Source organism: Antechinus flavipes, chromosome 3 (assembly GCF_016432865.1).
Source record: "Antechinus flavipes isolate AdamAnt ecotype Samford, QLD, Australia chromosome 3, AdamAnt_v2, whole genome shotgun sequence".
Taxonomy (NCBI): Eukaryota; Metazoa; Chordata; class Mammalia; order Dasyuromorphia; family Dasyuridae; genus Antechinus; species Antechinus flavipes.
Window position 1 is genome coordinate 600,825,072 of NC_067400.1, and position 24,922 is coordinate 600,849,993.

The 24,922-nt window shown below is 47.9% G+C and overlaps 1 protein-coding gene across 1 annotated transcript in view; it reads left to right on the top strand.

The window, feature by feature from the left end:
• CHD5 (chromodomain helicase DNA binding protein 5) overlaps positions 1-24,922 on the top strand; it is a 142,677-nt gene that overhangs the window by 94,416 nt on the left and 23,339 nt on the right. The window contains 14 exon segments of the mRNA XM_051988709.1: positions 210-383; positions 1,809-1,950; positions 3,916-4,047; positions 4,854-4,971; positions 6,842-6,966; positions 9,681-9,912; positions 12,584-12,712; positions 14,170-14,342; positions 16,336-16,510; positions 18,052-18,144; positions 18,576-18,664; positions 18,793-18,926; positions 19,582-19,726; positions 20,555-20,705. Coding sequence (XP_051844669.1) covers positions 210-383; positions 1,809-1,950; positions 3,916-4,047; positions 4,854-4,971; positions 6,842-6,966; positions 9,681-9,912; positions 12,584-12,712; positions 14,170-14,342; positions 16,336-16,510; positions 18,052-18,144; positions 18,576-18,664; positions 18,793-18,926; positions 19,582-19,726; positions 20,555-20,705 — 2,012 coding nt within the window.

Here is a 24,922-nt window from a genome sequence, read left to right on the forward strand (position 1 = left end):
ATTAAGACCCAGCTTAAATCCCACCTTCTACAGGAAGCCCTTCAGAGTCCCCATCTCTGCTAGGACCATCCTGTCTACACAGTAGATATCTTTTTGTTTCCCTCATTTGGTGATAATCTCCTTGAAGCTCTCACCCTTAGCACAGAACTTGGTACATAGTAAGCTGCTAATAATCTTGGTTGTGAGTAAGTCTCCTCTTCTCTCGGCAGCAATCTGGAGGGCTTCCTGGAAGAGTTTGCTGACATCTCCAAGGAAGATCAAATCAAGAAACTGCATGACCTGCTGGGGCCCCACATGCTGCGGCGGCTGAAGGCTGATGTGTTTAAGAACATGCCAGCCAAGACGGAGCTGATCGTGAGGGTGGAGCTGAGTCAGATGCAGAAGTGAGTTTTCTCTCCCTGGCTCCCAGCCCTTCCTGCTGCCCCCTCCTCAAGCAGCATGGAGCTCCTCCAGAGCAGGCACTGGCTCTGGCCTTTGCATCTCCAGTGCTTAGCGCACAGTATGTGCTTTACCCTAAGTACCTATTGTGTGCTAGTGTAATTATGATTGTCAGTGCTAGGTCTGCAGCTGGAAGACCCATATACTCAAATCTTCTTCACCTTAGTTTGTAAAATGAGAGAATGGGTTTGGATGATCCCTGAGATCCCGTTTATAATTCTCTCTTTCCTGTGTGTTCATTTCTCACCCCCACACTTCCCTTTCTGGTCTTAATGAACTGGCTTCAGGATCCTGTCCTTTAAGGGCAGAGGGAAGGGCCTGGGGTCAGGAAACTCTGAGTTCAAATCTGGCCTCAGCCATTTAATAGCTGTGTAATACTAGGAAATTCAGTTTCTTTAACTGTGAACTGGGGATAATAGTACCTACCTTCCAGGATGTGAGGATCAAATGGAAACAATAATTCTAAATATGTTTATTACTGTATTCTCCTTACCACTACTGGCACTGTCTAGGGGGATTCTCTGTGGTGGGGAGGTAGGAGGACTTTCCTCAACCACATACCTTATATATATATATCCTTTCCTCTGGATTTGGGATTTTAGAATCACCTTGGAGATTTACTAATGACTAATTCAAGGTCATACAGTGGATAAATGGTATTTGAACTCACTGTTCCATGTTGTAGTTCAGTGGGAAGTGCCCAGATTAAGAATCTGCATTGTCTTTCCCCACCTGCTTCTCCTGCTCTACAAATTCTGCTCTACAGCCTAGGTGGATAGAACAACACCATTGTTAAATGTTAAACACCATGTTAGAATCATCATTGTTAAGGAACAGCCTTAAGTATGTTCTAGCTTTGTGATCCTGGGCAAGTCATTTAATCCTGATCTGCCCTTCCCTCTCCCCCTTCCCAGAAAAAAAAATTATAGAGCAGTTCTATTGGGGAATAAAGTACTCCAAGAACCAATCACTCAAGGTGGCACTAGCTCCAACCCAGGCCATCTCCAAAGGAGTGAAGCCCATTCTTTTCTGGTTCCCCAGAAGTAGGATATGCCATGGACCTACTAGGATCAAATTGTATTATCTCTTACTTTGTGAATTTTATAGCCATAGAAAGTCTTAAGTTTTCAGAACTTCAGTTTGCTCATCCATAAAATGAAGATTTTTATCTTGTACTTGTAGACAAATTCATGTCGATTAGTGGAATTTAGATTTGTGACAGGGGCTATTATGCATAGTGGGGATTCATTGCATTGGAAAAAGTTGCAGACACAAATTTTAAGAGATATCCCCTGTCCTCAGTCAAGTGTATAAAGAATGCCTTAGGACACAATGTAAAACAATTGCTTATGTATTGTCTCCTGCTATAGGAAATATTACAAGTTCATTCTAACCAGAAATTTTGAAGCCTTGAACTCCAAAGGTGGTGGGAATCAGGTATCACTACTTAATATCATGATGGACCTGAAGAAATGCTGCAACCATCCCTATCTTTTCCCTGTGGCTGCCGTGGTAAGTTCAGTTACTCAAAATCTTGAGTTATTCATCTGCCAAACTCTATAAGGGACCATTTGATATGTTTGCTTGGTGTACTGTTGGGAGTTACTGATGACCTTTCCTCCAAGTCCCACTGCCTCCAAAGAATCTTGCATCTCCTTCCCTACTAAAATCCCATCTTTTCCAGAAAGCCTTTTCTGATTCCCTTAATATGAGTGCCTTCCTTCCACTGATTATCTCTATCAATATGGAAATTGGTCTATGATTTTCTTTTTCTGTTTTAGCTCTTACTGGTTTGGGTAACAACATAATATTTATGTCATAAAAGAAGTTTGTTGACTGCACCAAATAATTTATATAGTATTAGAGCTGTTTTTAAAATTTTTGGTAGAATTCATTTGCAAATCAATCTGGCCCTGGAGATTTTTAATGAGAGTTCATTGATGTTGTATTCAATTTGGTAATTTATATTTTCATAGATATTCAGATTGTCAGATTTATTGGCATATAATTGAGCAAAATATTTCCTAATTGTTGCTTTAATTTCTTTTTTTTTGTTGTTGCTGGTGATTTTACCCTTTTCACTTTTGATACTGGATATTCACCTTGTAAACAGATTGTTTACATAGTGTCTCCCCCATTAGACTGTAAGCTCCTGGAGGGGTTTGTTAGCCCAATAATAGGTACTTAATAAATGCTTATTGGCGCTCTATACGGCTCCCAATAATGCACAGGGTAATTGTGGGCCATAATTCCCAAGTCATGACATGTGGCATGAGAATATTAATCAGCTGACAGATGATCAGCAGAGTGCAATTGTTTATTTTGCTAATTGGTTTGAGGATACACCAAGGTGCAAAATCCATCTCTCAGCTGTAAAATTGAAGAGGATGAATCAGATGATCTCATAGCTCTGTACCTATATTCCTTTGCTCATCTCATTTCTAAAATGAAGTTAAGAAAACCAATAGTAGCTTTCTCATAGAATGTCTTGGATTTAATGAAATAATGTTAAGCACTCTACAAGCTTTAAAAAATTCCAACAAATGCCAGTTGAACATGGGGGAGATTTTTCCATCTTACTCTCAGGTTTTCTTTTATTTCCAGTTTCAAATTCAATCCCTCCCTCACTCCTAGATTCCTAGTATCCTTTTCTGTCTGTAAAGAAGGCACTACATTAGTACAAAGTCCTCCTGAGCCTTCCCTTCATCCTCTACACTGCTGCCACAGACTTCCTCAATAAACTCCTGTGGCTCCCTATTACCTCTAGGAAACACAAATCCTTCTGTTTGGGGTTTAAAGGTCCCTCATGACAACCAGAGGGCTATCCCACAATGGAAGAGGGCAGCTTCTTGCTGTGCAGAGGCTGCATGGCTGCATATAATTAAATGCTGCAGTTGTCCCTTCTAGCCCAAGTAAACTGAGCCTCTTGGAGTTCCCATCTCTGTCTTCATGCCCTTGCAAAGGAACTCTCTGGTGTGGGGACTGCTCTCATTCCTCATCACCACCACTTAGAAAATCTATTTTGTAAAAGTTCAAATGTTTACATTCCTACGTGGGAAGATATGTGTAACTCCTCCTGGAGCCTCTTCTCATTTGCCCTGACAGAGCACCTCCCTTAACCAACTCTCACCTTGTTTTGGGCCTCCAAGTCCCACCTTTGACTCAAATTGGGCAGATCTTTTAACCCCAGCATTCTCCAAGCACTATAAGCTCTGTAAGACACTGAACTGGTAGAGAAAGTGAGAAACTGCCTGATAGAGGAGTTTCCTCCTCTGGGAATTCCCTATGCTAAAGAAATCCTAGGTCTTGTCCCCAGTCCCCTCCCGCATACCTTCATATATGCTTGTTTCCCCTCAAATGTAAGCTCTATGAGGATAGGTTCATTTTTGCCTTTGTATCCCCAGGTCCCAATACTGTACCTTCAAAACATTAATTGGTGCATAACAAATGCTTGTTAATTGATTGATTGTTAAACAGGAGGCACCGGTCTTACCCAATGGCTCCTATGATGGCAGCTCCTTGGTCAAGTCTTCTGGGAAGCTCATGCTCCTACAGAAGATGCTGAAAAAGTTACGTGATGAAGGGCACCGGGTTCTGATCTTCTCGCAGGTGAGTGTTTCTTCCTTGTGCAGTTTGGTTCTTTGAGTTTAGAAGGCTCCAAGCATATAGATGGATAGGAGGTAGATATGTAGAGGGCCGGAACTCTGGGGAAGTATACTTAAAACAAGGTGTTATCTCAGTGGAATGGATGAGATAATGGTTCTCTAGTTCATATATATCTAGTATGATATAATGATATATAATCTCTCTAGTTTGATATAATTGTGATATAATCACTCTAGATTGGCTTATACTCAGTATACTGTAATGATGTAATTGTAATAGGGATTTAAGGACTGAGAAAGCTGGGGACAAAGTCAGGTTCAGAAGGAGACTGGTTGAGACTGGCAGACTGTCAGACTGCTAGATGAGACTATAGGTCAGACAGAGCCTTAGACACTTAGTAGCTGTGTGACCCTGGGCCAGCTCAGGCTTGCCTGAGAGCATCTCTGCTTGCCTTGGTTTCCTTAACTGTAAAACAGGGACCTTCTAGGTCTACAAGAAGCCTTTCCAGATGCCCGTAATTCTAGTGCTTTCCATCTGTCAGTTACACCCCCCCCCCCATTTACCCTGTATTTGGGTCCTGTTTGTAATATGTTTATGCTGTCCACCTCACTGGGCTGTGAGCTCCTTGAGAACAGAACTTTATATCCCCAGGGGTTTAGTACAGTGCCCGGCACACAGTGGGCACTTCATGAATGCTTTGACCTGACCACAAAGCTGGTGGCTTGGCTTTTCTGGTAAACCAGGCCAGGGGAGTCACTGGATTGCTTTTCCTCCCGTGATCACCATTGGACACTGGCTTCTCCCTCCAGATGACCAAAATGCTGGATCTGCTAGAGGACTTCCTGGAATATGAAGGCTACAAGTACGAGCGGATTGACGGAGGGATCACGGGAGGTCTTCGGCAAGAAGCCATCGACAGATTCAATGGTACTCCTTGGTTTCTTTCTTCTAGAACCCAAGGCTGAGCGATGCTACTCTGACTTTCCCCTTTCCTTCCCGAAAGAGAGGTTTTATGGATGTGCAAGGCAATGGCGGTATAGGCTGGGAATGTTGGGATTATACTTAATGGTTCCTTTGCTGGAGGGGATGGAACTTTCCCTCTGCTGGAGGCACAGAGCAGGAATTTTCTGAAGGATTGTAGTGTGTCTCTGTGTATGTGTGTGTGTTAGTACGTGTGTGTGTGTGTGTGTGTGTGTATTGGGTATATGAGCACATGTGTGTATTTCCGAATGAGTTCAAAAGATGGCAAAATAACTAAGATAAAATCTGAAGAGGAAATGGAGAGGTTGTTTTCTCCTTAGCTGGGCTTTGGGAAGGGTTAGCCATACATGAGAAAGGCTAATAATTATGGGTTTCCAGTAGTGCTAATTTTAGTGGTCATAATGTTTCAGATGTCATTCCATTTGTTCTACTAGACTTAACATTTGCCAGTCCCATTCTTGTTATTGTGGCTAGGAAATCAGGCAGTTGAGCCATGGTGGTGAGTAAGGTGGCCGAAGCTTTCTAGGCAATAATAGCCTACTCTGGGTTCTGGCCTTTCTCCTCCCTGGTGATACTAGCCTGCAAAAGTCAACAAAAGGGCATGAAGAATGAGGACTGCTGGCCTAGCCTTTAAAGGCTGCTCCGTGTATCTTAGGGAAAGAAAAAAGGTTCCTTGGTGGCTGGGAGGTGCTTCTGGGTGGGTTTTCCTGTGAGCCAGGGTCCGTGTTCCCATGTGTTGTGTGTGTTCTGGATTGGGTTTGAAGGTGGAACTCTTAGATGATGAATCTCTGCCTTGGAGTGAATGATTGATTGGTGCATCCTGGATGTCATCTCTCGGGCCTGCCTGTCAATGGGTATGAGGTTCTGGCAGTCAGAGGTTGTAGGACCCTGGCAATATTTACAACCATGTTAAGATGAGCTGACAGCCTAATTTGCAAGCTCTCTGTTTTTGCCTAGAAAAACACAAACTAAAGGAAACAACTTAAAGAGAATGGAAGGTCTTTGAAAGAATGAGAGGAAGCTCTCTAGCATATTTGGGGGTGGTTCTGCCATGGAGAATGGATCCAGAAGGAGCTTAGGATGAGAAGATGTGGATGTGTTTGCGATCTGAACCCCAAACCTCTGATCGTGAGATCACAGACCCAAGGAAAGATCAAAGAGTTTAATAATCTGTATTGGGCTGATGATGATAATTATTAACGAATGCATTAATCAGGGTCCTGTGTTTATGCTTTGATAATCTGTGAAGGTTCTTAGATGATGTGGATGTGTTTGCGATCTGAACCCAAAAAACTGATTGTGAGGTCACAGAACCAAGGAAAGATCAAAGAGATTAAAAATCTGTATTGGGTGATGACTATAATTATTAATGAATGCATTAACATATGAAAACATGGGGGTCCTGTGTTTATTCTTTGATAATCTATGAAGGTTCTTAGAATCTATGAATATTTTGTACCTGAGGACTGTTATGTGAAAATACTGCTTTGGTTGACTTGGCCAGGGAAAGTTCTCTCATTTCTTTTCACCTTCTCCCTTCCTTCCCCTTTCCCCCCACCTTTCTAGCTAAATTCTTAATTATTCTCTTCTTGGCAGGTTCTAGTGGACTGTGAAAAATTAATGAGGAAAATAGACCAAAAAAATAAGCCCATCACAGTTGATGATTCAGAAGGGTTACCTTGGCCCTAGGGAAGGAACTGGCTAAGAGTTGTTGGCCAACTTTCTGCCCCTGCCCTTGAGTCCCCGCCCGGTTGCCATCTTCCCTTGGGAAGTCTGCTCCCTCTTACCTCTTGACGTAGATCTTTGTTCTCCCCAGCTCCTGGAGCCCAGCAGTTCTGTTTCCTGCTCTCCACCCGGGCTGGGGGTTTGGGCATCAACCTGGCCACTGCTGACACTGTGATCATCTACGACTCAGACTGGAATCCCCACAACGACATACAGGTCTGTCGATGTGCACCTTTCTGGCTGTGCTCCGGGCTGGCCACTCTGGGTAGTGTTCATGTGTAAGAAGCTCACGACCCTGTAGGGGTCCCAAGATGTTTCGTCTTCCCCTTAGAGAGAGAAATACCAACCCAGCCTTGAAAAGCCTGCCCCCCAACCACAGAGAATTCCTCACTTTGGCTTCTTGTGCTTCCCTTTGCCCACCTCTCTTCCCTCCTCCCTCTGGCCTCCCCACCCCAAGATTTCACGGTCAGATCCTCCCTTTCTGGGTGGGTCCTTGCCCAAATGGCCGGGGCGGGGGCAGCATCATGGCAGCTTCAGCTGTGAAATCACAGACAGAGGGGGCTGCTGGTTTTGGAGGGAGAGGGTCAGCTGTCCAGACACTTAGGAAAAGACTTCTGGACTGGGCTCTAGGTCAGGAAGAGAAGAGCTCCAGGCTGGAAACGCAAACCATTGATTGGTTCCCTTTTAGTTCCAAATCAAGCAAGTCACCCAAGCAAGTGACTTAGCGGTTTTGTGCCTCCGTTTCTTCATTTGTAAAGGGGGTTGAACTTTATGGCCATGAAGGCCCTTTCCAGTTCTCAAATCTGTGATCCTTGCAATGATCTGTTATTTTGTCTCATTCTAATTCATGTCAACAAGCATTTATTAAGCATCTATTGTGTGCACATAGCAAGACAAAAATGGAGATAGTTCCTGCCTTCAGAAAGCTGATGGGATGGGACTGGGGGTGGGGAGTACAAGGCAAAATCTCACAGAAACTTGGGAGACCAGGGAGAAGCCTGGACTGGTATTTTTTTTAGTTCTCAATGGGGAAAGGCAACTATAGTCAGAGGGGTTCTCAAACTACAGCCGTGGGCCAGATGCAGTAGCTGAGGACAATTATCCCCCTCACCCAGGGCTATGAAGTTTCTTTATTTAAAGGCCCACAAAACAAAGTTTTTGTTTTTTACTATAGTCCAGCCCCCCTCCAACAGTCTGAGGGACAGTGAACTGGCCCCCTATTTAAAAAGTTTGAGGACCTCTGGTCTAGGAGAATCAACATTAGAATTCAGAGGCAGAGAACCTGCTACTGAGGGATACTGAGAAAATCAAAAACCAAAATGAAAATAATAACCTCTGCTCTTTCTGCAACAATGACTGCCTATATTGCAGGTGCATCTGATGTAAATAGAGGTAAAGTCTCAGGTTAGACATTTTCCTAAGTGACTATGGTACAGATGCTTAGGCCCAGTCTATTGAATCACAGATGGTCAGAGGTGGGACCTGGTAGGTCCTTCACTGTAGCCCTTCCCCCTGTGTCCTTCCCTGGCTCCTCCTTGCTCCTCTCCCTTGGTGCTCCGTCCCCCTGTGCTTTTTCCTTCTTTCTTGTTTCCTGCTCCTTGTCTCCCTCCCTCCCACCACCCCCAACTTTGCAGAGTAGGGACACCAAGTTCAGTTCAGGGACCCGTCCAAGGTCAGGTCACTAATTTAATGTCCCCTACCCAATTTTGACTGGGCCTCCCCTGTTTCCTTGTCTGCTGGCAGTAGGTGATGAGGAGTCTGGCTACAGAATTATTAGTACCAGGAAAGGACAAGCAGAAAAGTAGGTTGGGAGTTGGCAGAGGGATCAGGGTGGAAGCAGAGGAGACAAACCACCAGGCTCTTGAGGGATGGAAGGAGGTACCCTGAGAGGCGAGCCACTAGGTGTTCCCAGGGATGAGATGAAGGAGCAGGTGCATGGCGGAGGGAGTGGGGAAGATGGATGGACACACCCACTCGGCCCCCATCCCCTACACTCAGCCCCTCATTGCCTCTCCCCTCCCCCCACCTACCCCCTCCCTTGCCAAGCTCAGAGGTATAAACAAAGGCGTCCCCAACATGGAGAATTCACAGTCAGGGCTGGGCCCTGCCATGCCGCACACATCATACCTGGGCCAGGTGGCCTGGCTGAACCTCAGTTTCCTGTGGTGTTTTTGTGGTTGTTGAGCACCTGGGGGCCAGTCAGCAAGGACTTACTAAGCACTTACTGTGTAAGCATCTGAGGCCCACATCCAGTACTCCATGCACTACTCCACACAGCCACGGTACAGAGGCAGCAAGGGGTGCTGGGGTGCACAGAGCCGTGAGCCTGGAGTTCCAATTACCCTTCCTAGCTGTGTGACCCTAGGCAAGCCACTTCACCTTGCTTGCCTTGGTTTCCTCGTGTGTAAAATGGGAATAATCACGATATCTCCCTTCCAAGGTCATTTTGAGGATCAAATGAGATGATATTTGGAAAGTGTGTAGTATACTGTGTGGCAACACAATAGGTGCTACATAAAGGCTTATTCACACACACCCATACTGTTTATCTCAGCATTATAAGCCCACATCATTTTACCCCTGGAGATTTTTATTTTGAGATGCTTTATTGATCTCCTTTCTGAAATCACCATCCCTCCCCAGCAGCTCTTCCCCAAACCATGCCTTCCTTGTAACCAATACACATGGTCAAGTAGAACTGATTCCCAGGTTGTATTTGCCTGAAAGCATGCCCCACTCGACTCCTGTGGTCCACCACCTTTGGGGCAATGTCAGGAGCTGGGCCTGCGCCACTCCCCGTACCACTCCCCGCACCACTCCCCCCACCACTCCCCACGCCATTCCCTGCGCCACTCCGGGCACTTTCCTGCCCTCTGGCTGTGCTTGTGGTCTGGACGGTCATGTGAATCGTGAACGAATGCCCCCCACAGGCCTTCAGCAGAGCCCACCGCATTGGGCAGAACAAGAAAGTCATGATCTACCGCTTCGTCACGCGGGCCTCCGTGGAGGAGCGGATCACTCAGGTAGCCAAACGCAAGATGATGCTGACGCATCTGGTGGTACGGCCGGGCCTGGGCTCCAAATCCGGATCCATGACCAAGCAGGAGCTGGACGACATCCTGAAATTTGGGACGGAGGAGCTCTTTAAAGATGATGTGGAAGGTAAGAGCCTGTGTGGCTGAGCTGCTGGCCTAAGCTCCCGGGCTGCCCACGCAATCTGATTCCTTGGGCTGAAGGGACTGGGACGAATCTGTCTCCAACCCTGTCATATCTGAATCTAAGGTCTTATGGTCCCTCCGTGTCTCTCAAAATTAAAAAAAAAATTTCATTAAATATTTCCCAATAATTAAAAAAATTAACAATCATTTAAAAAACTTCAGTGGGCCTTAGGCCTTGGCACCTCATTTTATATATTTACATGGTGCTATTTTTGTATGTCTTCTTAAAATTTATTTCAATAATTTCTGATTACATCAAGCTGTTTTATGCTCATGATATCACTTTATATAACTAGCCACTTTTTCTTCTCTTTGAAATATTTTAATTACTATTCATTTTTATTTAAAAAATCACTCTTCCCCAAGATCACCAATGCCCAATGGGACCTTCTCTTGTAACAAAGAAGCATGGTCAAGTGAAATAAATCAACACAGTGGCCATGTCTGAAAATTGTATGCCTCATTCTGCACCTGTAGCCCCTCACCTCTCTGCTGAGAGGCAGGAGGGGTACCCTTTACCATTTGTAAAGTGAGAAGTTGGGACAAGATGGGCTTTAAGCTCCCTTTCAGCTCTAATCCTATTATCCTTTCATTATCAGTCCTGTGAAGTCCTGGTGGGTCACTGTATTGATCAGAGTGCTAATATTGTTCAGTGTTGTTTTCCGTTATATTATCGTGATCATTTTGTTTTTCTGGCTTTGCTTGCTTTGCTCTGCATTGGTTCATCCAGATCTAATCAAGTTTTTTTGATTTTCTCATACACACATCATTTCTTGTGATGTAGTAATATTCCATTACATTTATCTATCACAATCTGTAGGTACCTGCTTTCCTTCAGGCCTTTGCTATTAAATGTTGGTATAAATATTTTTGTATCTTTGAAAACTTTTCTTCTGACTTTCTTGGGAAAGATTCTTTGTAGTAATATCAGAGGGTCAAAGGGTATGTATGATTTAGTGACTTTTATTTAAAATACAAGTTTAAATTGTTGTCCAGAACTGTTGGGGCAGCATGGTACTTAGGTCCACCAACAATGCATTTGTGTATCATGGCTCCATTGAGGAGCCACATATTACAGCATGTCTCCTGAGAGGAAATGCCCTCCATATCTTTGCCATCCATTCTTCCTGCTTACCCTTTGTTCTGCCAGATCTAACAATTGGCAGATATCTAATATTGAATATTTTCTTTCTTTTTAAACTCAATTTAATTTTATTTTCAGGTTTACATTTGCTCTTTCCCACCTCCCACACTCTCACCTCCATTAAGAAAATAAGAAAAACAAAACGCCCATTATAAATATGTATAGTCAAGCAAAACAATCCTCACACTGTCCCATATCCAAAGAAACATGTCTTGGTCTGTACTCTTGTCAGGTGGTAGATGACATCTTTCATTGTGAGTCCTCTGGAATCATGGTTGGTCATCCTGTTGATCAGAGGTCCTGAGTCTTTCAAAGCTGTTTGTCTTTATAGTATTGTTATAAATTGTTTTCTTGAGTCTAATGATTTCTCACTGGCAACTCAGCCTCCCAATCACCAGGGCCAGGAAAAAAGAATCCTTCATTCTCCAGATCTTTATTGAAGCTCATATACAATGTAAGACTTAGTATTTAAAACTGGCAAGGATGGGGAGGTCTCATGTAGTTGAGTTTAGGCAAAGCCCTGACCATCTGGAGCTTGTAGAGAAGGTAAAAATGTTCCCTAATCCTAATGAGTATATTGGCAATTTTCATGATGAAAAGACTAAAGAATTACAAAGATGCTGTTTGCAAAGTAAAACTTCCATGAAGTTAAGCGGTTGGTAGGTTTGTCTATGCTAGTGGTTCCCAATTTTTTGTTTCCTGAACCCCTTTCAGCAACCACAGAAAAATAATTATGGACAACCAGGGTGGTTTAATATGCTTCTTATGATATTCTTCCCAATTATTTATTACTTAAGGCACCATTAAGGCACACTTAGTGTGAACCCTTTGGACCATTGCTGTGAACCACCAGTCTGCAGATTGTCATTGGGAATTCCCAGTCTACATCACCCTGAACAGCTGCTGTAGGGATTATAGAGTGGGATTGACCCGTTTGTGGGATATGGGCTTGCCCTGGAAGGAGGTGTGTTTGTAAGCAATGGAGAGGCCCCCTAAGACAGGCCGTAGGATTCCTAGGCCGTGTAATTCAGAGCTGGAAGGGACTTTATAAGCCACCTGTCCAACCTCATTTTTGACCGCAGGGCCTGACGCAGGGTAGGTCCCTAATGAATACTTGCCGATTGAGCGATAGGAAGCCGGGGCCTTGAGATGCTCGGTGATGTGGCCAAGGTGACACGGCAACGGGCTGGAAGTCAGGGACATCAGTTCAAATTCAGCCCCTCTGGGGATTTTGATGTCCACCTGTAGCATCTTGGACGAGTCCCATAATCTCCACAGGCCTTGGTTTCCTCACCTGTAAAAGGGGATGAGTAGGATCCAGGCCCTGCCCTCATGGAGCTGAGAGGGGAGATCAGAGACCCCCGAAAGGCACTTCAGCCCCAGCCCGAGAGCGGCTCCGGCCCCCTCTCCCCAAGCCTGCCGCAGCGCCGCCTGCCCGAGCCGGCCTTGCCCGATGCTTTTCTCCCATTAGGCATGATGCCTCAGGGTCAGCGGATCAACGTGCCCGAGCCCGTGGCGCCTGCCCCCGATGTCCAAGCCTCCAAAGGTGGTGGCACCTTGGCAGCTGGGGTGAAAAAAAAGCATGGCAGCACCCCACCAGGTAGGTCGAACCTGTCCTGCCCCTAGACTCTGGGCCTTTTCCGGACTCTGCGGTGGGCCTGGCCTGGAGCCCAGACGATCCCCGGAGTGGTCGCCGCCCCTTTGGTCCCTCCCCTGGCCCTTTAAGGTCATTCCTGTTGGCGCCTGCTCTCAGGGTGCCATTCAACATTGCTCTTACCACCCCTCCCCCCCAACTCCTTCCAGGGCGCAGCTCAGATCCGGCCTTCTACAAGAGCCTTTTCCAGAAGCCTCAGCTGCTCTGGGTCCCCTTAGCTGCTCCCTCCCCTGTTAGAATGTGAATTCTTCACGGGCAGAGACTGTGGGTTGGAGGTTTTCCTCTTCTTATCCATGTGCCCAGTACACAGTAAGTGCTTACTAGCTGCTTACTGACTGGCTGTGACCCAGCCCAGACTCTGCAGGAACAAATAGGGGCGCGGACACGGGCCAGTCCGGGCTCCTTCATTGTGTCCCGTCGCCTTAAGTTCCCCCCCCCTCCTCCAAACGTTCTGAGGGCAGGGCAGGGCAGGGCAGGGTCCTGTAATAAAGAACAGGTGGCGTTCGGGTAGTGCTCCCTACGCGCCATCTCCCCGGAACCTCCCAGAAACCTGAGCTAGGTCGTGCCCTGGGCACCGCTGTCCCCATTTACAGGTGAAGAAACAGGGGCTCAGAAAAGTTAGCAGGTGGAGTGGGCTCGGCGTCAGGAAAATCAGACACAGACTAGCCGGCTGGTGCTAGGTGAACCACTTCACGTGCCTCAGTTTTCTCATCTGTCAAATGAAGGGGTTGTACTGTCAGTCCTAGTGGAAGATCCCCTGATCTCTTTGTGCCTTGGTTTCCTCACCTATAAAATGGGGAGTTTGGCTCATTGGCTCTACGGTCCCTTCCAGCTCTCAATCTCTTTTTCTAGATGCCTTCTCTGACAGCTGTTAAGTACTAGAGGTAGTTGTTTTTTTTTGTTTTTGTTTTTGTCAAGGTGTCTCTGATTCCAAGCCCAGTGTGCTGCCCGCTGGGAGAACACTGGCTCCTTATCAGAAAAGATGGATAATTTCCATTCCCCTACTCTAACTAGACTCATCCCTTGTAATAACAGAGTACAGCCAAGGAAAACTAGTGAACACGTGGTGCATATCTGGAAAGGTATGCCTTCCTAGGTACCTGTAGCCCCCCACCTCTCTGCCGAGAAGCTGGAGGCGCCCTTCACCAAGTGGCGACATTTGTCACCCCTCCACCCCCATGTTTCTCCTTTCTCGCGGCAGCTTAGCGCTTCACACGGTGCCTGGCATTTGTGTTCATTGGACTGGATCGGATTGGCAGAGGAGGTCACTGAATGACCCACAGTGCTGGCTCTGAATTAATGGTGGTCATTAACATTTGGAGTTTCCCGAAGCCTCCTGCCCCCTCGCTGGGGCTCCCAGAACTTGGGCCCTTTCTCACTAGGGGCCCTTTCTTATGTGCCAGGTGACAACAAAGATGTGGAGGACAGCAGTGTGATTCATTACGATGATGCTGCCATCTCCAAGCTGCTGGATCGGAACCAGGACGCCACGGATGATACGGAACTGCAGAACATGAATGAGTATCTGAGCTCCTTCAAGGTGGCCCAATACGTGGTCCGGGAAGAAGATGGAGTGGTAATGAATCCCGCTTTTCTGCCTTCTCTCCTGCCCTAGCTATGACCTTGGGGGGCCTCCCCCACAAAAGGAGAGTGGGACCTGGCCAGTCCCTTCATCCGTGAACCTGGTAGCTCTTGGTACACGGCCCTGGGGGCAGCACAGGTAGTAGGCACCCTAGAAATACTCTACAGGGAGAGGTTGTCCTCCAGGGTGCTGAGTGGACTGAGGGGTGTGTGTATGTATGTGTGAGGGAAACACCTGGTCTTTGAGTTGGGAGAATCCTGGTTCTAGTCTTATTTATTTATTTTTTATTTGTTTTTGCTGAGGCAATTGGGTTAAGTGACTTGCCCAGGGTCACAAAGCTAGAAAGTGTTAAGTGTCTGAAGGTAGATTTGAACTCAGGTCCTCCTGACTTCAGGGCTGGTGCTCTATTCACCGTGCCATCAAGCTGCCCCTCTGATTCTAATCTTGCTGGCTGAATGAACATGGGCAAATCCATTCATTTTTCTGAGCCTTGGTTTTCTCATCTGGAAAATGGGGACAATTGTGCTTATACTACCTGCTTATGGGGGAAAACACAATGTATAAATCACTATATGAACAAAATATAAAAATGTTACAAAATGTGATTTATTATTTTAATGATCTAATTGGAAAGGTTAACAGTCTCCATGAAAAAAAAACTCTTCAGAACACAAGGCAGTCTGTGCCATATCTACTGAGAAATGCCCCAGGATCCAAGGACCTGATTCTGCCATGTACACCACTTGTGTCTCACTGATTGCCTTTCTGGACTTAGTTTCTTTATCTGTAAAATGAGATGAGACTAAATGGCCTCTGAGGTCCCTTTTCGTCTAAACCTATGATCCTAAAAAAAGTGTCAGAACCCAGGACTCGCACCCAGGCCTTTGGAATGAAAAATTAGGGGTCTTTCCACTGAACCATGTGAGCTGATGTTCAGGCCTTAATTGGAGCAGGCAGCCTCTGAGCATCATTCTGGCTTTTAACCTATGATCATGGGATCTGATGAGTTTAGGATTGAGGGAAACAGAGGAGGAACAGGATAATCAGGAAAAGATCATGGAGGAAAGGGGGGGGTGATCTTATCTGGATTGAAGAGAAAGAAAAGAAGGAAGGAAGCAAAAAAATAAAGGAAGGATTGAGAGAAATAAGGAAAGGGGAAAAAAAGAAAAAAGGGGGAGAGAAAGGAAAGGAGGAGGGAAAGAAGGTGAGAAGGAAGGGCAGGAAGGAAGAAAAGGAGAAGGGGAGGGATGGGAGGGACAAGGGGAAAAAGAGATGAAAAGAAGAAATTCAAGGGGAAGGAAAGAATGGAAAGCCAGAAAAAGAGAAGGGAAGAAGGAAAGCAGGAGAGAAAAGAAGGAAGAGGAAGAAAGAAAGAAAAGGAGAAAGGGAAGGAAAGAAGGAAGGAGAAAAAGGAGGGAGGGAGGGAGAGAAGGAAGGAAAGGAAGGGAAGAAGGAAGGGAATGAGGGAAGGAGGGAAGAAGTAAAGGAAGAGAAGTAGTAAAGAAAGGGGAGGGGGGAGGGAAGGAGGGAAGGAAAGAAAAAGGAAGAGAGGGAGGAAGGAGAGAAGGAGAGAAGAGGAGGAAGGGAGGAAAGATTTCTTAAGCCCTCCCCATGTGCCAGGCCCTGTGATGGGGATGTAGATATTAACCAGAGGAATGAGCTCCCGTTCTAAATGGGAAGACAGTAGACAACAGGGCCTGAAAGTGGAGAGGGAAGAGGCCAGCCCAGGAAGGTCCTTGGCTTTGAGGACCAGCCTGAAGGCTGTGGGGCCTGGGGGCAGCCTGGCCTGGGAGGCCCCAGGGTGAGCAGGGCCTGCCTGGGTGTTGAGGGGAGGAGACTTTGGAGTCCAGGAAGTCAGCCGCTGGGCCCTGGGCCAGGGGGGTCTTTCTGACCGTCCTCCCCAAACAGGCCCGAGGAATGCTGGGTCCCCCAGCAGGGGGGCTTCGGCCCAGCTGGGCTCAGAGCTGGCTCCCTGCTGTGTCCCCAGGAGGAGGTGGAGAGGGAGATCATTAAGCAGGAGGAGAACGTGGACCCCGACTACTGGGAGAAGCTCCTTCGGCACCACTACGAGCAGCAGCAAGAGGACCTGGCCCGAAACCTGGGCAAGGGCAAGAGAATCCGGAAACAGGTCAATTATAATGATGCATCCCAGGAGGACCAAGGTATGACAACTGCCCTGGGGTCAGGGGTCAGGGTTCAGGGGAGGGGCTCGGAGCACGGGTCAGCACTGGCTCCTGTCAGCACCCCTGGCCGGCTGAGCAGTAGCTTTTCCCAGAAAGTAGAGTTTGAAGTTTGGTTTTTTGAGGCAGAACAGGAGCACCTTTTGGTGACAGAACATCTTAGAACATTAGAACCGACAGGGACCTCTTAGTGTAGCCCCCCCTCATTTGTCAGAAGGGGGAATTAGGACCAAAGAGGGTCAGGCCAAAACCATGTGAGAGTCAGAGCTCTGAGGGGTTTTTTCCACTCGTTCAGAGTGGTTCCCTCCTGACCCCTGTTTTGTTGGCAGAGACACTGGAGTGGTTGGCCACTGCTTTTTACAGATGAGGAAACTGAGGCAGACAGGGGGAGGTGACCTGCCCAGGGTCACACGGCTAGTGACACAGGCCCCTGAGCCACCAGCTGCCTCCCCGCTCACTTTAGGAGAGATACAATTAACAGGAAGAAGTTTCTGACAGCCGATAGAGAAAGCATCCGCTCACGACTCCTTGTAGCCCACGAGCCATTGGCTCTCATGGCTGCAGGGACCCTGGCCGAGGCTTGGAGAGAAGGGGGTTATTGCTTGAACAGGCTCAGGGGCAAGACTTCATGGTCCTGTGGTGGCTGCAGGCAGTAAATAGGGCAGGAGGTCAGGAAGACCTGAATTCAAATTATCCCTGGCTGCAGGCAGTAAATAGGGCAGGAGGTCAGGAAGACCTGAATTCAAATTATCCCACAGGTACTTTCTAGCTGGGTGACCTTGGGCAAATGACTTCATAGCTGTCTGCCTCAGTTTCCTCATTTGTAAAATGGTTATAGTAATAGCACCCACCTCACAAGGTTGTTCTGAGGACCAAGCGAGATAGTTATAAAGTGGTTAGCACATAGTAGGTGCTTGGAACACAGTAGGTGCTATATAAGTGCTAGCTGCTGCTGCTGTTGGGAAGAAAGCATTGGAGAGAGAATCGTAGCTCTCCTTTTTCCTGCCAGTTATAGAGGACAGAGCCCTGGGTTTGTGTCAGACTATGGACATCAGCCCCAGAGCCCTCTGGGTGTGACTTTTGAGCAAGTCACTTCTCTGGGGGTAAAATGTGGGGCTGTGGCCGGACTGGGTGTGCTCCGGGGCGCTAAGTCACCCACCGATCCGCCACGTCTCAGCAAGCGTCCACTGAGCGCCTACTGTGCGTCAGCCACCGCGAGGAGTCCAGATGAAGATGCACAGCTAAGAATGAAGCGGCCCCAGCCTCGGGGAGCTTTCATTCTATGGGGGGAGCAGGGTGTCGTTTGCTCCATGGGCTTTCCATGGTGCCGGGGCCGGAGGGGCTTTCTGCAGCTGCCACTTGGGTGGTCTCGAGATCTGCGCTGCTGGCTTTCTGGATGCCTCGTCCCTGCTGGTCTGGCCCTGGCCCGGCTGGAAGCCTCAGCCCCTGGGGAGGGGGCGGTAGGCGTGGCTGGTCAGGGTCACTGCCTGTCCCCTTGTTTTCCTTCTCCCCGGGTACGACAGAATGGCAGGATGAGCTTTCGGACAACCAGTCGGAGTACTCCATCGGCTCTGAGGATGAGGATGAGGATTTTGAAGAGAGGCCAGAAGGTCAGAGTGAGTTGGGGTGTCGGTGATTCCCCGGGAATGAGGGTGACCCGGATCTGCGCCGTGGCAGAGGCTGGGCAGCCCCCACCCCAGGATCTCAGGAATCCCCCGGGACGTAAGGGCTGGCTGAGAGGATGGAGGGGGCTTGGACGGCTCCAGCCAGACCGGCGCAGCTTTCCCTGAGCTGTTAGTGCTGCGGGCTCCTGTGGGCCGAGGGTCCTGGGAGACCCCAGACTCCTGCCTTGTCTTGGGGGTGGAAGCCCTCAGTTTTGTGTGTGTGTGTGTGTGTGTGTGTGTGTGTGTGTGTGTGTGTGCCGGAGCAAGGATCTGGGGCTGCAGACCAGAGCTTGGGAGTCCAGCCCAGCATGGTCCTGAGCCCAAGGCGTCCCTTAACCCTGACCCAGCCTGATGCACTTCCCTGGCCGCTGACTGTCCTTTAGGTGGGAGGAGACAATCTCGGAGACAGTTAAAAAGTGACCGAGACAAACCCTTACCCCCTCTGCTGGCAAGAGTCGGAGGCAACATTGAGGTGAGGGCTCCTGGGGACCCTGGGGAGCCCCATTCCCACCCTTTTCTCCCCTTGCACCTACTCCCTCCTCCTCTCCCCCTTTTCCTGGTCCGGCCCCTTCCTTTGGTCACCTGTCCCTCCCTGCCCAGGTCCTAGGGTTCAATGCCCGGCAGCGGAAGGCCTTCTTGAATGCCATCATGCGCTGGGGCATGCCCCCCCAGGATGCCTTCAACTCTCACTGGCTAGTCCGGGACCTCCGAGGGAAAAGCGAGAAGGAGTTCAGGTAAAGGGGTGCTTGGGCGTCCCCCTTGGCCGGCGTGATGTTGGGGCATCCACAGCCCTGGCCCAGGGCTGGCTCTGTAGACGGAGGGCCCCAATCCCGCTCATCCTCCCGACGTCATTCTCTGACCTGGGCCACGTAACCGCCAAGCTCCCTTTCCAGCTCCTCCAGGACTTGGGTCAGGGTCTTGACTTTGTAATGACCCGGTCCTGGGTCTCCCGTGAGCTCGTGGGGGCAGGGACGGCTTGGGTTTTATTTTTGTGTCTGACGCCTGGCTCGGGGGAGCCCCTTACTCAGTGCTTGTTGATCACAATAGACAAAGTACTGCTATTGGGAAGACGCTGCTTCCCCCACGGCTGCCCCAAGTCCCTGCCTGCAGACAGTGAGAATTTGAAGCTCCTGTCCCTAAGACAGGGCCCTGTACTGATGGCCCAAGGCAGAGCCGGCCGAGCCCCAGGATTTCTCTGAATCAAGGGATTGGAGTAGATTTTCCTTTTTTATGTTCCATGATTCTCCCTGATAAAAATTCCCTCCTGGGAGAGCCCCACCCTTCTCTGCCACTCGTGGCAAACCCTAGAAGGGATAGCATCAGAGACAAGAGGAGTCTGCTCTCCCTTGGCTGACCCTTGTGCTGTCGTGGGCTCCCTGTTGTCCCCAGGGCCTACGTGTCCCTCTTCATGAGACACTTATGTGAGCCAGGGGCCGACGGGGCAGAGACCTTTGCGGATGGCGTCCCTCGGGAAGGGCTCTCTCGACAACATGTGCTCACTCGGATTGGAGTCATGTCATTAGTTAGGAAGAAGGTGGGTGAGTAGACTTTTACATGGGCCTTTCACGGACATCCGTCCTGGTTCCTGGCTCTGCTGAGGAGAGGGCCTGGGCCTGGGGGCGGGAGATCCTAGTGGTGGTGGGCAGGAGAAAGAAGAGAGCTGGCCGACATGATTCTAAAATGGAGGACGGGATACTAGAGATTCAGGGGAGACAATCATCCCTGAGCCTTAGAGTGCTATAGAAGTGTGAGTTTTCATTAATCCTAACAGTTATTATCATTAGAGCATTGTTAGTATTTATATAGTGCTTCAAAGTTTGCCAAGCACTTTACAAATGTGATCTCCTTTTATCCTCACCACAACCTTGGGAGGTGGGTACTTTTATTATCCCTATTTTACAAATAAGGAAACTGAGGCATACAGAGGTTAAGTGTCTTGATCAGAATTTTACAGCTAATAAGTGAGAGAAGCCAGATTTGGACTCAGGTCTCAGCCCTCTAGTCATTGGACCACCTAGATGCTATTAATGTGAAGGCTGGATCTTGCCTTGAGCCTCTGGGTCACAAATACCCCATGGGTAGCATTGTGGGCTGGAGAAGGGGAAGCAGAGGTTCTTTCCATCCCATCCCTCTGATTCCACACTGATTTTGGTGATTTCTCAAACCCAGAATTGGAGGGAAGAAGCTTATCTAAGGTTGGTTCCCAATTGTCAGGGCTTAGACCCATTCTTTGGGAGGAGCAAAGAAAATGTGGACCCCTTGGTTCACTGTTACCTGTGTCTGGATGTCATATCTTGTCCCAATTTGTCCCATCTTAGAGGATCTTTGCAAATCAGTTGTGAATGTGACCTCCTTGACTTAGGTCCAGGAGTTTGAACACGTTAATGGGAAATACAGCACGCCTGACCTGATTCCTGAGAGCAAGAAATCCAATGAGATCGTCTCCTCAGATCCCAACACCCCTGTCCCAGCCAGCCCAGCCCATATTCCTCCTGGCCCTTTGGGGCTCCCAGGTATGTTCAACCCGAAGTGGCCAGTTTGGGCCTGGGAGGGAAGGGGGGGTGTTCTCCTTGGAATTTGTCACTTTCCCACTTTCACTTCGTGTCTGGAAAGAATAGACAGTTCTGACAATGAGATTGTCCTTGTCTTTGGACTGTGTAGTTTAAGGATGGAAGAAGGATAATGTCTAAGAGAAGGGGAGCAGCAAGATTATATCATGATTATTCCCCTCAGACTACACAGGTTCTGGACACCATATATTTACTTTGCCTGTGTCTGTCTGTGTCTGTGTCTGTGTCTGTGTCTGTGTCTGTGTTGCTTTCTATGTTTGTGTCTATGTCAATGTCACTTTCTATATCTGTGTCTGTGTCTGTGTCAATGTCACTTTCTATGTCTGTGTCTGAGCCTGTCAATGTCACTTTCTATATCTGTGTCTGAGTCTGTGTCAATGTTGCTTTCTATGTCTGTGTCTGTGTCTGAGTCTGTGTCTGTGTCTGAGTCTGTGTCAATGTTGCTTTCTATGTCTGTGTCTGTGTCTGAGTCTGTGTCAGTGTTGCTTTCTATGTCCGTGTCTGTGTCTGAGTCTGTGTCAATGTTGCTTTCTATGTCTGTGTCTGTGTCTGAATCTGAATCTGTGTCTGTGTCTGTGTTAATGTCACTTTCTGTGTCTGTGTCTGAGTCTGTGTCAATGTTGCTTTCTATGTCTGTGTCTATATCTGAGTCTGTGTCCGTGTTGCTTTCTATGTTTGTGTCTATGTCAATGTCACTTTCTATATCTGTGTCTGTGTCTGTGTCAATGTCACTTTCTATGTCTGTGTCTGAGCCTGTCAGTGTCACTTTCTATATCTGTGTCTGTGTCTGAGTCTGTGTCAATGTTGCTTTCTATGTCTGTGTCTGTGTCTGAGTCTGTGTCTGTGTCTGAGTCTGTGTCAATGTTGCTTTCTATGTCTATGTCTGTGTCTGAATCTGTGTCTGTGTTAATGTCACTTTCTATGTCTGTGTCTGAGTCTGTGTCAATGTCGCTTTCTATGTCTGTGTCTGAGTCTATGTTGCTTTCTATGTCTGTGTTCACATCTATATCTACATCTGTTTATGCCTGGGTCTATGTCTATATTTGTGCTTATGTCTCTGTCATGTCTATATTTGTTCCTGTATCTGCCTATATCTCTATTTCTATACAAAGACACATAGATGACAGATACTTTTTAAGATGTATCCTAGGACCTCTAGTTTTAACTTTTAAAAAAAATTAATGAAAATCTACCTTTTCTTTCTTTTACTTTTTTCTTCTCTCCTTCCCCCTTCCCCTCCTCCTCCCTCTCCCCTTCCCCTCTCCCTTCCTCTTTCTGTCTCTGTCTCTTCTCTTCTTTCTCTTCCTCTCTTCTCTTTTCTCTTCCTCTCTTCTCTTCTCTTCTCTTCTCTTCTCTTCTCTTCTCTTCTCTTCTCTTCTCTTCTCTTCTCTTCTCTTCTCTTCTCTTCTCTTCTCTTCCTCTCTTCTCTTCTTTTTTCTTCTCTTCTCTCTCCTTCTGTACCTCTCTTTCTCTGCTTTTGTTTCTCTGTCTCTGTCTTCTGTCTCTATTTCTATCTCTCTCTGTCTGTTTCTCTGTTTCTGTTTCTGTCTCTCTCTCCCCTCCTCTTTCTTCCTCCCCCCCCTCTTCCCCACTCCTACCTCTGCCATTGAGAAAGCAAGAAAAACAGACTCTTTATTCCAAATTCATGCCTTCAAGCAGAGCCCTCTGTGGCCACAAATCTGCGTCTCACTTTTGGGGAATCATGTTTTCTGGTTTCACTGATCAGGGCTCCTGGTGCTTTCAGAATGGTCACTGGATTATAGGCAGAGCGTCACTTGGCGGGTATGGGGAAATGTTCTAGAGCAGAGTGATCTGGATGGTGAAGAGCCTGGAGGTGAGACCATTGTAGAAGGGCCCGAAATAACTGGGGACGTCCAGCCTCCAGAAGGAAAGTCTCAGGAAGAATGTGATGGCCGCCTCTGAGGATCTGAAGGGCTGCCCTGTGGAAGAGGGCCAAGCTGTGGTGTCTGACTCGGGAGGAACGGAAAGAGGAGGAGCTACAGCGGGGAGGTGGAGGGAGGAGGTGCTAAGAGGTAGATTCAAGATTGATGGAAGGAAAAGCACTTGCTCCCAAGAAGGAAGTGGCATGGGCTGCTGTAGGACAAAGTTAGAATCCTTTCCTCTAACTGCACCCCATCCCACCTCCCCTGGATTGCGGGGTCTTGAGTTCAAATGACTGGATCAACAGGACAATAAGAAGCATGATGTCTTAGCAAAAAGAGCTTCTCTTGAATGGACCAAGATTGGGTTTCCCTAAATAGGAGGGAAATGTAGAGGCTGTTGAAGGGGGCGGCCTAGAGGGAAATCTTCTGGCCTCCCTGGTCCCGAGGGATTAAGGCGACTGGTCTCCTTTGTTCAGATCTGCCCCTGGCTGGGCAAGCTAGAGAATTCACTGGCAGCCCATTCTAGTCAGAGGGTTTCACTGGCCAGCCTGGGTTCTAGCTGAGGTGCCCACCTGGGTTATGAACAGGTGTTCAAAGTTCTCCTGGCCCATTTTAGGTTGTGCTGAAGGGGAAATAGGAAAGGAGAGATTGAAGTGTGTGAGAGGGAGGAAAGGCAAACAGGATAGGAAGTAGGAGAGAGAAAAAGAGGGGATGGAAGGGAGGGAGGGAAAGAGGAAGCAGAGAGGGAGGATGGGGGAGGGAGGGAGAAAGAAAAAGGGGAAGAGGCAGAGGATGAGAGAAAGAAAAAGAAAGGGAGAGGGGAGAAAAAAGACAGGATGAGAGAGAGGAAAGAGGGAGAAAGAGAGTGGAGAGTGATAGAAACAGGGAGATAGAGGAAGGGGAGGGAGGGGGAGGAGAGAGAGACAGACAGACAGAGACAGAGTCACACAGGGAGAGACAGAGATAGAGAGCAAGAGAGACAGACAGATAGACCATGATAGTGACAAAGACAAGAGACAGAGATAGAAATACACAGGGAGAGGGAGAGAGAGAGAGAAAGGAAGAGGAGTTCAGTCTCTTTGTTCACTCTATCTATAAAGTCGCCTGCCAATTCCCTCTCTCTCTCTGGTCCACTCCCTGAACAAAGGACTCTAATGGGCTTTTAGTTCCTGGCACGGGGCTGCAGGGCAGACATTTGCATATGCAAAGACTTTGACAAGTTGGAGAATTTCCGTCTGGAGTCGGCTCCTCACCCAGCTGGTGGTTTTGCAGAGCAACCTTCGGGGGTTGGCTCTGCAGATCTGTGCAATCCTAGCACTGTCCCTGTACTTAGGGGGATGATCTGGTGAGAGAGAAATAAGTGGGGAGGTTTTTTCCCTTTCCTCCCTCTTCAAGTAGAGCCTTTCTCAGGCTCCAGCCCAGCTAGGGCCCGGGCACTTGTTCCAAGGGGGCGGCTGCAAAGATCCCCTCCATTCAAGGAGCACCAGATAGCCACTCCTGTTTTCCAGCCACACTGGGCGCTATTTCAGCCTGTTATTTTTATTTTATTATCTCTCGTGTTATTTATTATATCCTAGGAAGTTCACTTTGACAGCTCGATGGAAGCCAGAATAGAATAAGGGGAGACTGGGTGAGGGCAGCTACATAATCCTGCAGTTATATAATAATCCAGGTTGAGGTAATGGGGTTTTCCCCCAGGAGGCAGGATGGCATTAGAAGGGGACATAGATGACAGATGTCACAAGGATGAAATCAGTGAGTTCCGGCCTTATTAGATACAGGGGCCCCTGGGCCAGGACTGTGAGCCCGAGTGACTGGTGGTACCCCAGACAGAATTAGGGAAGTTTGTTAGAGGGGGAGATTTTTGGGGAAATCGAATGAGGAGATAATTCTTCTTGATTTTGGATCATTTAACAAGGACACGGGAGCTTCCCTGGGAAGGTCCACACTTTTCCTGGGGATGGGAAATATCTCTGCTCACACTAACTCTCAATGGCTATGGGATTCCACCCCCCCTCTTTATGTAGTGAGTTTGGAGGGAGCCCCCTTTTCCTTTACCCTTCATGACATGGTCTCATTGACACTGTCTGTTGGGAAACTGAGCTTCCCAAGGCTGGAAATAGGAACACATGATGCACACACATACATACCCACACATATATGTACATGCACATACAAAATCACGTACATGTGTACATATGTGCAGCAATGAGTAACAACGCACAAAACACCACAATATACATCATATGTGTACAGTAGACACATGTGCACATTTGC